We start from the raw sequence: 17,183 nt of genomic DNA, 5'->3' as shown, positions 1-17,183 counted from the left end.
TGGGGAAACTCTGGAACGTGTAAGTCACTATTTACATCAGCAAGTTTTCAGCCATGGCCAGTTATATGTTGCATTGTCGAGAGTGCGATCATTTGACGCCATTTAAGTTGCAGTACAGTAGTGCAAAAAAGTAATCGGACAAAGAATGCCGTATATAAAGAAATCCTTCAGTAAATATTTCCCTATTGACCATGTTTTGACGGGTTTCAACTAGTATTGTATTACTTTTCTAGCTATGTCTGCCTGAATCTTCACGTAATCTTCTTACTCCGCTATTGACTGTATGTTCTGGAAGTACGATTATTATTTTGAAGAGTATGTTAGGCCTGCATATTACATCTAGCTTTTTTCTATCTACTTCAATACCCAATGACAGTAGCTGCAGAAAGTATGGGAAATGTCGCGTGCTTCATTATATTAGGTTATACATATACAGTAAATATACTTCTAAGAGTGGAAGCAGCCTCCGTGACTCAGATGGCACCGCGCACGCATTTCACCGCTGGGTTCCATGGTTCAAATCCCGGTCACTCAATGTGAGATTTGTGCTGGACAAAGCGGAGGCGGGAAAGTTTTTTCTTCGGGTACTCTGGTTTTCTCTGTCATATTTCATTGCAGCAGCACCCTCCAACATCATTTCATCTGTCATTCATTAACCAATACCCCAGAGGAGCCGGCACAATTCCTATCGTCGCCACTAGATGGGGGCTTCATTCATTCATTCCATTCCTGACCTGGTCGAATGACTGCAAACAGGCTGTGGATTTTCATTTCACACTTCTAAGGGTAAACCGCTGTGTCCCTGGCGTTAATAATGAATACAGGACGTCATTTATCGTTCGCTATAATGTTACTAACCTTGCGGAGCCTGTAGGGAACTTACCTAGGACGCTGGCCACTTCAAGGCAAACGGCTGCTGTGACGTACTTTAGCCTAGGTCAGTGTGTTGTAGGAACAGAACAGTATAACCTTCGCGTATTTATAAATTCAAATGTTTACATTCATTTCATATGTGAAATTAGAAACATGAGTGTTCACATTTAGATGGATTTCACATAGTGGGATTAAGGAGAAACGGTAACGATAAGCGTCCTTACTGCACAAATTATCCTACCCATCCCACCAAAAACGAATTGCGACGAAATATTAATAATAGGTACATAATTTTCATATTCATGCGAAAAGAGAGATGCAGACACGTACGAGTATTGAATAACTGACAATACGTTACATCAATAATGTAAAAAAGCAAAGTCACCCCCGTACAGGCCATGGAGGCCCTTGGAGGAGTGGAAGGTTAACCTCGGCATGTGATGGGGTAGAGTGGTTAGCTCTACGAGACCGGCCGCCTTTGCCCTCAGAAATTAACCTGGTACTCATTTTTGGTGTAGGCTAAGTAAACCTCAGGGCCATATGCACCTCCGGAAGTGGAAATCTCGTTTCTTAAATTTTTACGACTTCCTGACGGGGATTCGAACCCACGTCCTTCCGGGCGGACCGAGCACGCCTTTACCGTCTCGGCTAGGCAGCCCCTTCATCAAAACAAACAAAAATCGAAATGTTTACCTTAGAAATAAATGCATGGCTTTCAGTAACCACAATTAAACAAGTTCTTACTTTTATTTAGAGTCAGGTTATTATAAAAAAAACGTTGGTAAATACTGAATAGACCTTGTAGGAATGAATACACAAAACAAACACGAAACTAACTTTTCCCTTGAATGTATTGTGATTTTAGTCATGATACCTCAATTGTTTGGACTCCACATTCCTTTGAATATTTGTTTTATATTGTTTTAAATACCTTACCCGGCACCTTGGATGAATGGCCAGTGTATAGTTCTGAGGGCTCCGGGTTCGATCCCAGATTTTTACCGTGTATAACCAGTTTCTATACCTTGGGAATTGTGTGCTTGTGTTTGTCTCAGTACATTATATTCATTTACATACAGCACATCACAATACAAACCACCGTAGAAATAAGCAATATTCAGTCTATAGTTTAGAATAGAACTATTATGAGAGGTATGAAGATTGCTTTTTATATCCATAATTTCTTATCTTTGATATGAATCTCTTTATCCCAGTAATTCCCCATTCCTATTCTGTCGAGCATCCTTTTAACTTTCACTAGCCAATAATCATTAAATGTTTCTTCTGGTGTTGGTATGCCAAATTCAATATTTCCCTCCCATCTCCCAGGGGCGTATTCTCCTTGATTGCAAGGCATTCATTGCATGCGTTATGATAACACAAAGAACTGTCTGATGTACGATTTTAGGTTGTTTCAAGTCAAATATTAACGATTTCATCTCTCAGAAGTTCAAAAGGTCCGCGTAACTCTACTAGTTCCGTTGCTTGACTACGTGTGGTGCTGGTGTAGTCTCGCCGTCTACTCCACTCTAGGAAGAAAGAGACAGCAAACGGAGGAGTTAAGGATGTAAGGCATTCAATCTTAAAATTGCATTCAGTGGCAGACGTAGTTCTGAAACACTCCGAACGATGTCGCTGCAATTGAAACTTGGTCAGAATTTGTCACCCCATACCCGTGCTACCCTCTGCCATCTTTTAGCAACTTGGAGAAAGTCGGCATGTTTACAGCGAACGGGACCCACAGATTACCCCCCCAGCGAGAACCCAACGTGACGAAACTGACCAGTGCCACTGGGGTGACTTACCTCCCGTGCTTGAGTTGTGGCTAACTAGTGAGTTAATTCATTGTGTGTTTTGTTGATTAGTGAGTTCATTCTGTGTGTGCTGTTCCTGTGCTATTCGTCCTTTTCGGTGTTTTATTATATTTTGCGCACATGTGGTATTAACGATGGATGAGTCTAAAACGGATATAATTGTAAATCAGTTTGAAAAGCCATTTACTGACCGTTCGTTTGATGAAAAGTTTCAAATAGTTAAAGCCGGGAGACCTCTACCTTCCCTCGTAAATTTCTTCATCTTAATCTGCTTACCCTCCAGGGTTGGTTTTTCCCTCGGACTCAGCGAGGGATCCCACCTCTACCGCCTCAAGGACAGTGTCCTGGAGCTTCAGACTCTGGGTCGGGGGATACCACTGGGGAGGATAACCAGTACCTCGCCCAGCCTGCCTCACCTGCTATGCTGAACAGGGGCCTTGCGATGGATGGGAAGATTGGAAGGGATAGACAAGGAAGAGGGAAGGAAGCGGCCGTGGCCTGAAGTTAGGCACCATCCCGGCATTTGCCTGGAGGATAAGTGGGAAACCACGGAAAACCACTTCGAGGATGGCTGAGGTGGGAATCGAACCCACCTCTACCCAGTTGACCTCCCGAGGCTGAGTGGACCCCGTTCCAGCCCCCGTACCACTTTTCAAATTTCGTGGCAGAGCCGGGAAGCGAACCCGGGCCTCCGGGGGTGGCAGCTAATCACACTAACCACTACACCACAGAGGCGGACCCTCGTAAATTTAAAAACAGAAAACAAGAATTGTGTACGCACGTTCAATCCAGAAACTTACCGTAAAACTGTTTGGCTCGAGTTCACCTACATGTAATTAGGTGAGTAGAATTGAAATTTACTTAAAATACATTGTGTTAACTGCATGGTTACCAGTTGCATGCCTCAGTGGAGATTCCAGGATACGCCACTGCCATCTCCCCTTCTTAATCGTAACCACTATTTTATTACTTTTAGTGGTTAGGATTTTTTATTATTTCATTATTCTGTTTTCTGAATGTGATCAGAAGTGGATTCATCACAGACTCAACAATTAGATTTGAAACGGGAAAAAATCAGTCAAAAGAAGTAAATGTTGAAAAGAAGAACATACACGAGCCAACAATGAGATATTTCAAGGAAAAATATAATCTGAAACATCTAGAATTAAGAGGACTTCTAATAGGGTCTCGCGGTGTTGTTCCGAAATTCTTTGAATCGTTTCGGAAAAAATGTGGTTTATCATAAGCTTTACGAGACAAAATTGTCACAGTAATGCTGAATAAATCGTGCCAAATTTTAGTCCATCACCTACATAAATGAAAATTTATACATTGTAAAAAAAAATATCTTGAGAGTATACTGAGCCCGATGAGACTATCTCCAATGGAAGACAGATTTCAAATCAAATCAAATAAATAAATAAATAAATAAATAAATAAATAAATAAATGGTTATTATGTGTATAAATGTAGGAGAGGGTCGTGAGCCATAACTTCGTCACAAGTGAAGGCATGAAATAAATAAATACATAAATAAATAAATAAATAAATAAATAAATAAATAAATAAATATGTAAAAACTGAGGCTGATTCAGTCTGCTCAATACATACAATATTTTTCAGATGTTGGTCACTCAAGTTACATTTTTATTTTGTTGTATTTAACATAAAAAATGTATGCTCGCACCTATAGTAGTCCCAGAAATAGATGAGAAACTCCGTGCAAAGTCTTTGATCGTAGGGTGGTTTTCTTCTGGAAGATATTTGTAAACTGAACAAAGGCTTGTTTCCTTAAATTCGTCCTTCACGGTGCTAACAGCGTGTGGAACAATGAGTTCCATTTGTAATACTGGTTGAACATCTTGCCTTTCATACTTTCATACTTATACAGTATCAGTTTGGAAAATTCAGATCTCCTTAAAATTTGTATTTATGTCTGAGAAATCTTTCTTTAGAACACCAAGAATTTTCATTGCAAACAAGATTGGAAATTGTGAACTATCTTCATCCTTCATTGCCTGAAACTTGACAAAGAGTACAGAATTTCTTTGTAGAACGCGTGGTTCAAAAAGTATCAGTTTTTGTGTAAAACCTTTTAACATGTGCGTAAAGGTCACAGATAACATTGCACTCTCCACTGAAGTTTTTATTCAATTCATTAAAATGGAGGAATACCAGCCAAGAAAACTACAGCAGTTTCCACAGTCACTTTTTCTCAGACAGAAAGTCCACAGGATTTTGTTTTCTCATTTAGAAATATTTCAATCTCTGTTTTCAAAGAAAGAAAAAAAGAACTTGACAAAATTTTACCACAGTTCAACCACCTAACCGCTGTGTGATATGGGAGATCATATGGCAGAGATTCGACCTCTGGTAGAAAACACTTGAACTGCTAATGCTTGAATGTATAAGATCTTATAATAAAATTTACTGCAGAAATCATGGAATTCATCGTAAAAACGGCTTCTTGGTGGAGAATACGGTGTATTATTACTGGCTTTGCATTCTGCATTAAAGTCTTCAATGAAAACTGCATTTTTGCCATATTTTTTCTCCCAGCATGTCTGACTCCTTGGCTGAATGGTCAGCGTTGAGGCCATATTTTACCTTTTTTTTCCAGGTCATATTTAGCTAATTTCTAAGACATATTCTTTTGCATGTTTTGTACTTATTTCTGTCATGAACTTCCGAACCTAGTAATTACTATGTGACCTGGCGAGATGGCTGTGCGGTTAGGGGCGCGCAGCTGTGAGCTCGCATCCGGGAGATGGTGGGTTCGAACCACGCTGTCAGCAGCCCTGAAGATAGTTTTCCATGGTTTCCCATTTTCACACCAGGCAAATGCTGGGGCTGTACCTTAACTAAGGCCACGGCCGCTTCCTTCCCATTCCTAGGCCTTTCCTGTCCCATCGTTGCTATAAGACCTATCTGTGTAGCTGCGACGTAAAGCAAATAGAAAAATATGTTATGTGTATAGAAGAGTTTCCATTGAGTAACGGATAATGTAAACAAAATTGCGTTTAGGGTGTTAAATATTACATTGTACGATTTGATAATATCTTTATGACACTGCCTTTGCACCTATAAATGTTCTGGTGCATTATTGAATCCAACGTTAAATATATTTACAATTGTTTTTTTCTTTTAGTAATTTTTTTCTGTTGCTTTATTCGAATTGGGCTATGTTTACTAAACTTAGTATTAAAATAGGACTGGTCCGTGTTGTATGTCCGGCGCTCTCTTCTCGCTTCGCCAGCCAGCTGCACGCGCGCCTGTGTATCATTCTGCTAGCTTCGACGCGCAGCCCTCAGTGCGCGTGCCTGACCATCGAGTGTACTATAAATAGGAGCTCCCTGCCTGCTTACTCGCCCACTTGCCCTGGTGTCCAGCTCCAGAATACACCCTACGTCGAGCACGGAGGCTACTCCTCTTGAAAATGTGCTTCGACCAGGTGGACTGAATTTCTGGCAGTACGAGGTTTCACCTCTGGTCACCGCTCCCTTACCTGTTTCCGCTGCCTATGTCCCGTAACTCTTTTACAAGCCATTTTCATTCCCTAAGTTATGCAAGCTCCCTTAGTTTCGCTAGGTGGAATTTCTTCAATCAAATTGAACTTGCTTTTTAGGAATTCAGGCACTTCAACAAACAAGGACTCTCATGAACATTTATGTTAGTGTGCCAGATAGTTCTCGACTATCAACGTGTCAATTCACAAAGACTATCTTTTCAAGATAGAAGTGTATATAAAGACTGCAAACCTGTACATATTGTATAAAGACAGACTTTTCTCAAGATTCAATATTCCTTTTTGCTTCAAAATAAATTTCAGTTATTTGTGTAAATATCATAAAGTGAAGCAATAAAAGTTGTGTTCTGTAAACTTCAACCTTGGTTACAACACAACTCTATGGCGACGAGGTAAAAAAGCAACAACCTACAATTCTTCGACCCCAGTTGCCAACTCTATAGTGACGAGGTAACAAGCATCAAACATTATGGGCATGGATCTATTTAACTTATTTGGTTTCCAGATACATGACAACATTAACGTCGTATCTACATTGCATCCTACTTCTGACGTTACCGCTCTCCTAGCGCAGTTTCCTGAAGTCTTCGACTCTCAGCTCGGAACAGCAAAAGACCATACAGCTGAAATCCGGAGCTAAGCCTCGCTTCCTCAAAGCACGTCTAGTACCCCTAGCACTTCAAGACCAGGTCACGAAAGAATTAGAAAGATGGATACAAACTGGAATTGTAGTACCAGTTACTTCTAGTCAATGGGCTACTCCACTCGTGGTAATCAAGAAACCTGATGGTAATGTTCGACTTTGTGGCGATTTTCGATCTACAGTTAACGCACAACTTGACACCGATATCTTTCCTATTCCACGTCCAGAAGACTTATTCCGTCGTCTCTCTGGTGGACAATTCTTCTCTCGAGTTGATCTTAAAGAAGCATATCTCCAGCTACTTTTAGACGAAGAATCTCAGAAATTTCTCACACTCAACACTCCTCTCGGACTGCTCCAGCTCCAGCGGCTCCCATTCGGTGTTTCATCCTCAGCGGCTATTTTTCAGCGCTATTTGGCTCAACTCACCGCCTCAATTCCCGGTTGTGCTAACTACCTGGATGATATTATTGTTACTGGGAAAGATCATCAGGAACATCTAACCAATCTCCGCCTTCTTCTCCAGAAATTGAAAGACAATGGCCTACGAGCGAATCTCGCTAAATGTACCTTCTTTCAGCCTCAAGTTCACTACCTCGGACATATACTTGATAAGAATGGAATTCGTCCTAGTATGCAGAATGTCTCCGCGATAGTAAACATGCCAGCACCTCAGAACCTCAAGCAGCTTCAGTCCTTCATAGGCAAAGCGAACTATTATAATAAGTTCATTCCACGCTTCGCTACAGTGGCAGCTCCATTAAACGCTCTACGTAAAAAAGGTGTTAAGTTTCAGTGGACTCCGCAATGCCAACAGGCATGGAAGACAATCAACAACGCCTTAATTCAAGCTATACAACTCACTCATTTTCAGCCTGACAAGATCATCACGCTAGCTACTGACGCTTCAGACTACGGTGTCGGTGCAGTTCTCTCCCAGAAGGATCGTCATGGACAAGAACGCCCCATCGCCTTCGCTTCGAAAACCCTTAATGACCATCAACGTCGATACTCACAGATAGAGAAAGAAGCTTTAGCCATCATCTTTGGTATTCGCCGTTTCAATGAATATCTTTATGGCAACCATTTCCTGATCATTACCGATCATAAGCCTCTCGTACACTTATTCCATCCTGGTAATAAGATCCCAGAGAATTCCCTCAGAAAGCTTCAAATATGGTCCATGTTCCTTTCTGATTATTCCTATCAGATTGTATATCGAGCCACATCCCAGCATTGTAATGCTGATGCCCTCTCCCGCTTACCCGTTGGTCCTGATACTGCCTTCGATTCTCAAGAATCTGAATGTCTTCAGTTGGACATAGAACTTGCAGATACTGTATCCAGTTTTCCTATTGATGCTACCTGCATAGCTAAAGCTACGGATAAGGACAGTACACTTGCTACTGTACGTACTTCATCCGCAACGGTTGGCCTCTTCAGAGCACACTTCCTGCCCACCTGGCACCTTATCATCGTATGCAGCATCGTCTCACGACTCGTGCCGGAGTTGTATTACTAGAAGCTGGCACCATCTTCCGAGTGGTTATCCCACTTAGCCTACAGAAACAAGTTCTCGAATTATTACACCAAAGCCATTGGGGTATCTCCAGAACAAAGCAACTCGCCCGTCAACACTGCTACTGGCCCGGTATTGATGCCGCCATCGAAAAGCTAATACGTCATTGTGAGCAATGTCAAACGAATCAGAACGCCCCGTCTTCTGATCTTGCTTCATGGCCTCCTGCTACTACTCCATGGGAACGAGTTCACATCGATTTCGCAGGTCCTTTCCTCAATTCCATGTGGTTAATAGTCATCGATTCACTGTCAAACTTTCCATATGTCGTGGATATGCATTCGACTACTACAACCGAAGCTACCATTCGTGCTCTCCAGAAAATCTTTACTACAGAAGGCTTACCACAAGTACTCATTTCGGACAACGGACCTCAATTTACAGCTACTGCTTTTCAGAACTTTTGTACACATAATGGCATTCGTCATATCCTAGCACCACCTTTTCACCCTCAATCTAATGGTGAAGCTGAACGCTTCGTACAAACATTTAAAAGAAGTATGAAGAAAGCTGTCTCTTCAGGCTTAACTAAAGACCAAGCCTTGCTCCAACTCTTAAACAACTACAGAACTCTACCCGGCGCTGATAATATCACTCCTGCACAGAAGCTCCATGGACGACCTCACAGAACTTTACTTTCTCTGTTACAGCCTCTCCCGGCCCAGCATAAGACCTCACCAACGAAGTTCTCCCTCAACGACAAGGTCTACACCAGGACATTCAAATCCAACCCACTCTGGATACCTGGAGTCATCTGCAGATCTTTGGGTCATCGTCTATACGAGATACAGACTACGGAGAAACGTATCTGCCGCCATCAAGATCAGATACGTCTGCGCTACCGCCCCTGTCCAGCTATTGATGCTATTGCTAAACCTGATAAATCTATTGCTGAACGCGCTTTAGATCATTTAATAACAATGGGTTCCTTTCAGGACGAGACAGCGCCACTCCGCCCAGTTCCAGCTCCGGACAATACAACAGAGACGTCAGCAGCTCCGCCCCAGCATCGCAGTCGCCGCCAGCGCCGCCGCCGTTTCACGCCGTACCGGCGTATTTAGGAGGGGAGGGTGTTGTATGTCCGGCGCTCTCTTCTCGCTTCGCCAGCCAGCTGCACGCGCGCCTGTGTATCATTCTGCTAGCTTCGACGCGCAGCCCTCAGTGCGCGTGCCTGACCATCGAGTGTACTATAAATAGGAGCTCCCTGCCTGCTTACTCGCCCACTTGCCCTGGTGTCCAGCTCCAGAATACACCCTACGTCGAGCACGGAGGCTACTCCTCTTGAAAATGTGCTTCGACCAGGTGGACTGAATTTCTGGCAGTACGAGGTTTCACCTCTGGTCACCGCTCCCTTACCTGTTTCCGCTGCCTATGTCCCGTAACTCTTTTACAAGCCATTTTCATTCCCTAAGTTATGCAAGCTCCCTTAGTTTCGCTAGGTGGAATTTCTTCAATCAAATTGAACTTGCTTTTTAGGAATTCAGGCACTTCAACAAACAAGGACTCTCATGAACATTTATGTTAGTGTGCCAGATAGTTCTCGACTATCAACGTGTCAATTCACAAAGACTATCTTTTCAAGATAGAAGTGTATATAAAGACTGCAAACCTGTACATATTGTATAAAGACAGACTTTTCTCAAGATTCAATATTCCTTTTTGCTTCAAAATAAATTTCAGTTATTTGTGTAAATATCATAAAGTGAAGCAATAAAAGTTGTGTTCTGTAAACTTCAACCTTGGTTACAACAGTCCGCCTTTTGTAATTGAATCTATGGTATGTTATAGACGAATAAATAAATAAATAAATAAATAAATAAATAAATAAATAAATAAATAAAAACTTATATAGGTTCATTATTTATTGTAGAAAGGACTTCACAGTTCGACGTGACGTACAGTGAATTAATATATATATATTTGCTCGTGGATTTACGTCGCACCGACACCGATAGGTCTTATGGCGGCGACGGGAAAGGAAAGACCAAGGAGTGGGAAGGAAGTGGCCGTGGCCTTAATTAAGGTTCAGCCCCAGCATTTGCCGGGTGTGAAAATGGGAAACCAAGGAAAACCATCTTCAGGGCTGCCGACAGTGGGATTCGAACCCACTATCTCCCGGATGCGAGCTCACAGCTGTCCGCCCCTAACCGCACGGCCAACTCGCCCGGTGTATTAATATAAGAAACCGGAGTAGAAAGATTACGAACTGTGGAGTGCTATTCGTAAGTATTTAAAAATGTAGAGATTTAGTAAGATACATTTTATTAATATTATTTTAGAAGTATCTCACTTCATATTTAGCTGATATATTTACTCATATAATGCAACTGCATTTCTTTTCCAGGGACATTGCGGGCCACGAGCGGTTCGGTTACATGACCAGAGTTTACTACAAATATGCGTAAGTGTGTATTTAATGTTTCATAAGAGCTCGGATGTTTAGGCCGTAAAAGGTTAGAATGCAAATATATTGAGGCAAATAACAGATATTATCTACCCGGACAACAGTTCTGCTATGAGATTTGCGTAAAGAGCTGGGTCCCGGTCTACTAGAACCCCTGAAACTTATGTTACTCTCGCTACAGTACGGAAGAGCTGGTAGACGACGGTTCCTGCCAGGTTAAATTGGTTTACATTCTAACCTATTGCTGCCTCAACATCCGGACTGTATTATGGTGATTATCGTCACATTTTGTTGGCATATTACTGTACTGTACAATAACCGGAAAGTTGACTCTGACCAATAATCTTATTAATATAAATTTTCAAGCTCTTTAGATCTTTTCAATCGTGAAATGACCAGTATTTTGCCTCCAATTAGCAGTGGGCTCGTTAGTTGGATTGCCACACCTTCTAAAGATGCTGGCGGCTAGTGCGCCGTTGACATACTACTACTACTACTACTACTACTAATAATAATAATAATAATAATAATAATAATAATAATAATAATATTAATAATAATAATAATAATAATACTATTCAAGAACAGGGAAAATTCCAAAGAAAAGCTGCTCGATTTATTTTGGGTCATTTCCGACAAAACAGTAGCGTTACGAAAATTTTGCAAAGTTTGGGCTGGAAGTCTTGGGAGAAAGTAGACGAGCTGCTCGGCTAAGTGGTATGTTCCCAGCTGCCGTTGGATAGATGGCGTGGAATGACAGTAGATGAATAAGTTTTAATAGCATTACAACAATTTATTACCGTCCCAAGATTTTGTTTAGTCCGTGGATCCCTGGGTTGTTATCTGTCTTATTGGAGGTAAATTTGTTGCCTTTAATTTGTTGTTATTTTCTGGGTTTTAATGTTTATTTGGAAAAAGTAGGAAAGATCATAATAAGAAGATTAAGTTGGAATTCAAGGGGACAAATTGGGGCAAATGTTCGTTTATAGGAAGAGGAGTTAAGGATTGGAATAATTTATCGGGGGAGATGTTCAATAAATTTCCAAATTCTTTGCAATTATTTAAGAAAAGACTGGGAAAACAAAAGATGCAGATCAGTGGTGGATTGATTGATTGATTGATTGATTGATTGATTGATTGATTGATTGATTGATTGATTGATTGATTGATTGATTGATTGATTGATTGCTTACCGTATGACATTACACAAGGAAGAAAAACAATTATATTTACAAATATCTATAAATAATAATAATAATAATAATAATAATAATAATAATAATAATAATAATAATAAAATTAATAATAATAAAAGATGATAATAAATAATATATATAAATGTTAAAATGCAAATCAACCGAGTACCACACTTCAAGTACTTGGGAGAAATACTTGAACCAACGGGAGGCGGAAGGCTGCCCAGAAAATTCGCCTACAAAAATTTCGAAAAGCCTACGGTAGGGTTCACAACATATACAATGAAAAGTGCTTGTCCCGCCATGCAAAGATCAGACACTATAATATGGAAATCAAGCCCGAAGTCTTATATGCCAGCGAGACCCTTACACTAAACGGGAAAGGTGACTTAGAAAACATTTTAAAAGAAGAAAGAAGAATCCTGAGGGAAATTCTCGGCCCTCGAAAAACAGAAGATGGTTATAGACTGAGGTCACGCAAAGTGACAGAAGAGTTTTCCAACATTGCAGCAGACATCCGCAAAAGACGTCTGAAATTTTATGTGCACGTCCCCAGACTGCCGGCAAGTAGACTGACACACAAGATTCTCACCTACATAGAACATCTAAAAAATATTCCATGAGTACTGGAAGTGACGAAGGATCTGGAAAAAGCCCAGATGAAGTCAACTGACACCGCGGACAGAAACCTCTATAGGAAAAAATATAATGGGTGGAAAGTGCGCAACCAGCGAACGAAGTGAAAAAGAAGATTGGAGCAAAATGGACAGAAGAACGAAAAAAGATCCACGGAGAAAGCACGAGAGCTGCTTGACAACTCAGAAAACAGAATCGTTAGAGCTTTGCGTGATCCATTCGCACATAATAATAATAATAATAATAATAATAATAATAATAATAATAATAATAATAATAATAATAATAATAATTGTACCGGGCGGTACACCTCTACTCCGTTTATTTAAAAGTTGCGCCAGTTGAAACTCCTCTTCTGGAGGAAGTCTGAACTTTGTTTACACTATTAATTTTCTAGTTTCTCAGAAGATGTCACCACTTGGAAATTTTGAGTTTTTGAACTGTGTCATTTTCGACGTACCTTTGTTTTGCTTGTATTAAGAAGTGTGAACTTTCTCTTCTAGAGGACACTACTGAAAATCTACAATAGTGCAACCTAGTGCGAAATCAAAGAACTATTTTGTTGGAGAAAATTTAATTTCAAGAGTTTGTTCTTTGTTAAATTTCTTTCTGTCATTGTTTATGTTGGCAATATTTACCCCTTTCTTCCCCTTGTGTTGAATGTATCCAATCCCAAATTTCTTCGATTAATTTTTGACCAATCCGGTGTATCTTTCCCCAGCTGGAATCTGTTGCGGGGTCCTACCCAATAAAATTTTTGTGGGAGGGTGTTTTCTTTCCCCTAACGCCTAGAATCTTCCGCGAGAGGATATAAACTGCTGATTTTAGGGTCTCCAGGCCACTTCTGTTCCATCTTTCAGTGTATTAAGTACATAGCAGGAGGCGGGAAGCGCCTCTTTCTCCGGCTGCGGTCATCAACAAGGTAATGGCCGATTAATAAATTCTTTCTTTGCTTGCTCAGCAGTTTAACTTTCGGGGCGGGTTCGAAGCGTTCCACTATGTAACCTTTTCCTAATATGTAACTACTCCTTTTTCTATTCTCTTGTAAAGCTACGTACTGGGATAGAGAGTGCTAACCCTCTCGAGCTCCCACTCATATTGTTTTGAGGTGAACTTATTTTTCACAACCTATTCTTCGATAACGTGAAACTATTGTTCTTTTCTTAAGTCACCTCTGTAGTATGGGATTAGCCCTTGCATCAGTGGCCTAAGAGCCAAAATAGGTCTTTAAAAAAAACAAATTGTATTAGGAGTGCAAGTTCGCCTCCTCTCAAATTGTTACCTTTGAGGTCATTTACTTAACCTTCTTTTTCATTTATTAGACCTCAGTAGATTGGGTATTTCACCCCTGTGTTTCGGTCCGTTGAGGACAACTTGAAGGTGGAGTTTGGTGTAGCCTTTGAAAGGCTTAAATTTTGAGAGCGTGGGGCTCTTTTGAAAATCGAGTGTCATATGCCTCGTGGAGGCTTTTTAGTGTAATTTGGAGCAAGGGCTCCGAGGTATGAATGGGGTTTTCTGCCCCTCTGTTGAAACTTGTGTCTTAGAGGTAAAACTGGGCTGATTGCCCAAGCATTGTGTTTTCGGGGCTCGAAGCCCAAATCCTGTAAATATTGTGACTCCCCTTTGATTTGCTACGTTGTACCTGCCATACTTGTTATTTCTTTGTTTTTGGAAAGAAAATATAACCTTGTTAAATTTTACATTAACTTTGATTCCGTAGTTTGAGACCCGTTCACGCCCGCACCTTCTTTCACCTCTACCTACCACCAAAACACGGTAACAAGTGGTAGCAGAGCGTGGTTGAATGGGTCTCAATTTAGCCCCTTTTGAGGGCTAAACATTGCTTTCGTCCGAACTCTAACAATTTTCTCAGTTGCTGGAATTTTTTTGAGTTTTTCAAAATCTTTCTGTCATCATGCCTGGCCCTCGCGATGTTCTCCTCCTTAACTATTTGCGCAAAGAGGAGTTGATCTACGAATTAACTATTAGAAACGTGCAATCTGGAGGCACGGTTGCTATCGACACTAACAAGCTTAGAGAGTCCCTTGATTTGCCCATTTCCATCCCCAATTTGGGAGAAAAAGAAATTGATGACTCTCTTTCCACGATTGTCGAGAATATTACTGGGCTAGCTTCTGTAGTTAGTTTTTTTTGATGAAAATGATCCGTCTCCGAATCAAATTAAGCGTGTGCAAGGCAGGCTATATCATTTTTCGAATAGGGTTAATGATCTGTTGTCTCTAAAGGTGAATGACGTTCAGAGGAAGCAAGCTAATACGCTCCTCGAAACTATCTCTGAATTGTCTAGTAAAGTCACTCAATTGTTAACTGGGGAAGTTCCTCCCAAATCTGATCAAGCCACCATTGTGAATGCAGGTAGTGAGGAAGCGCCTCCCAAGGGAGGAGTCAATAGGATAACCGTTGCTGCTCAAACTACCCCTGCCCCATTGGACAACGAATCTGAACGCCGTGCATCGTTGAGTAACATCCGTTCGGAATTGACTTCCTTGCCATTGAAACCTTTGCCTACTATGTCACCCGGGTTCAGCAGCTTGCCTCATCCATTGGCAATGTTGCTCAGAGGTATTTCTAAGTTTTCCGTTAATACCACCAGTGATGTAATTTCATTTTTAAGATTTCTAGTGAAATTTCAGGATCATGCCCTTGTTTTTTCTCTTTCTCCATGTCAAATATTGCAAATTATCTATCCGTATGCTATTGGTATTCTCTCAGATAAAATCGTAAGAGCCATTGCCGAGCAATCATCTATTGAGGATTTCCATGCCCATTTGCTAGCTAACTTCATCCCGGCTAGGGCCAGGTCCTCCCTTATTCAGAAGTACTATTATCGTGTACAGCGCTTGGATGAAAACTTGGCTGATTTCATACAGGACATTAAGTTTTATACTAGGGTGTTTGCTCTTCACTTCCCTGAGGATCAAATTGTGCAAGCTATTGTGGAAGGTATTTCACCATCCTATAGGTCGTATTTGTGTTTCGCGGCGTGTCCGCAAACTTTCTCGGAACTTGAAGCATTGGCCGTCTCAGCGGAAGGAGTTAGATACGCCGATTCTTTGCGTGTCGCGAAAGAACCCCCGCCTTCCTTTAGTAACACTCGGCCTCCACCTCGCCGACCAGTCAATCCCCGTAAATGTTATGCTTGCGGGTCGCCTGACCATCTGCGGAATAAGTGTCCTCTGATCAAGTCAAGTGGGACAAGGAATGGAGCAGGGTCATCACAAGGCTGTTTTAAGTGTGGGGCCTTCTCACATATCGCCAAGAATTGCCCAAACTCAAGTAGCACCCCCTCCTGCTCAACTTCTGGTGCAAATTCCAGCTATGCCAATAATAAAAAGTGACTAGTGGCGTCGGCTGAGTCGACTAATCGATCTTCCCGAGACTCAGCCCCTAGTAAACAGGTTGTAAATGCAGAGAACGATCAGCCTTCAAATTCATCTTTTGAATGCCCTAAAGAATGTCTTAGGATTGCGGCGGATACCCCCGCACCTGTTCCTTTTCTTAAGATTGAGTTAAATAACGAGCCTATAACAGCTCTCTTAGATTCAGGCAGTGTTTGTTCGATTATTTCGGCTGAATGGTATTCTAAATTGAAATCTGTTTGTAAACTACCTGACTATGTCTCATCTCCCATTCAATATTTTTCGGCTAATTCATCCCCATTAGAAATTCTAGGTTCCTTACTGGTAAAAATTCGTATTTTTAAATTTACATGGAAAATCAAACTGTTTGTGGCTAAGCACTTGTCTTGCCCCATCATTCTGGGAGCGGACTTCATTTCTCACACTGGTCTTGTGCTCGATCTCCAGAGTAGGTCGTGCACATTCAAATTTGCGTCCAATTGTAGAATTCCCTTGTTAAAGTGTAATTCTGTATCATGTTCATCTATTTCGCCTACCCAGGATGAGATGTTGTTAGACCTTAGACATCTACCTGAGGAGCAGGCTGATAGTATTCGGAAATTGTGTCAGTCGTTTCCCGAGGTGTTCTCTGATACTCTTGGTGTTACTGACCTTATTGAATACAAAATTGAGGTCACGGATTCGATTCCTGTCCGTTTTCCACCATATAGGCTATCTCCACCTAAAATGAAGGCTCTAAAAGAAATCATCGATCAGATGTTGAAGGATGGTATTATTAGGCCCTCTAAGTCAGCGTATTCTTCGCCTATTTTTCTAGTCCCGAAACCCCAAGGAGGCTTCAGGCCTGTCATTGATTACAGGGCTCTCAATCGGAAGGTGGTGTTGCAATCTGTGCCCCTTCCTGACCTTCATTCTTGTTTTTCATGGTTTCGTAAGGCCAAGTTCTTCACCATCTTGGACTTGAATCAGGCCTATAATCAAATTCCCCTCGCCGAAGAGTCTAAACATCTTACAGCGTTTGCCACGGACTGGAATTTATATGAATACAACCGCGTGCCTTTCGGGCTCCCCACGGGGGCAGCTGTACTCACTAGGCTGTTGGATAGGGTCTTCTCCGACATCAAATTTGAAT

General features: G+C 41.3%; 1 protein-coding gene across 2 annotated transcripts in view; it reads left to right on the top strand.

The window, feature by feature from the left end:
- LOC136883579 (ras-related protein Rab-32) overlaps positions 1-17,183 on the top strand; it is a 333,780-nt gene that overhangs the window by 275,523 nt on the left and 41,074 nt on the right. The window contains exon 4 of one of the 2 annotated variants that reach the window (XM_068229568.1): positions 10,780-10,836. The exons of the other annotated variant lie outside the window; for it this stretch is intronic. Within the exon in view, the coding sequence (XP_068085669.1) occupies positions 10,780-10,836 (57 nt within the window). The remainder of the gene's footprint in view (positions 1-10,779; positions 10,837-17,183) is intronic. 2 annotated transcript variants of the gene reach the window in all.

Source organism: Anabrus simplex, chromosome 11, assembly GCF_040414725.1.
Source record: "Anabrus simplex isolate iqAnaSimp1 chromosome 11, ASM4041472v1, whole genome shotgun sequence".
NCBI classification, from domain to species: domain Eukaryota; kingdom Metazoa; phylum Arthropoda; class Insecta; order Orthoptera; family Tettigoniidae; genus Anabrus; species Anabrus simplex.
The sequence above is the reverse complement of the archived record's forward strand: the minus strand, read 5'-3'. Positions and strand labels throughout refer to the sequence as shown.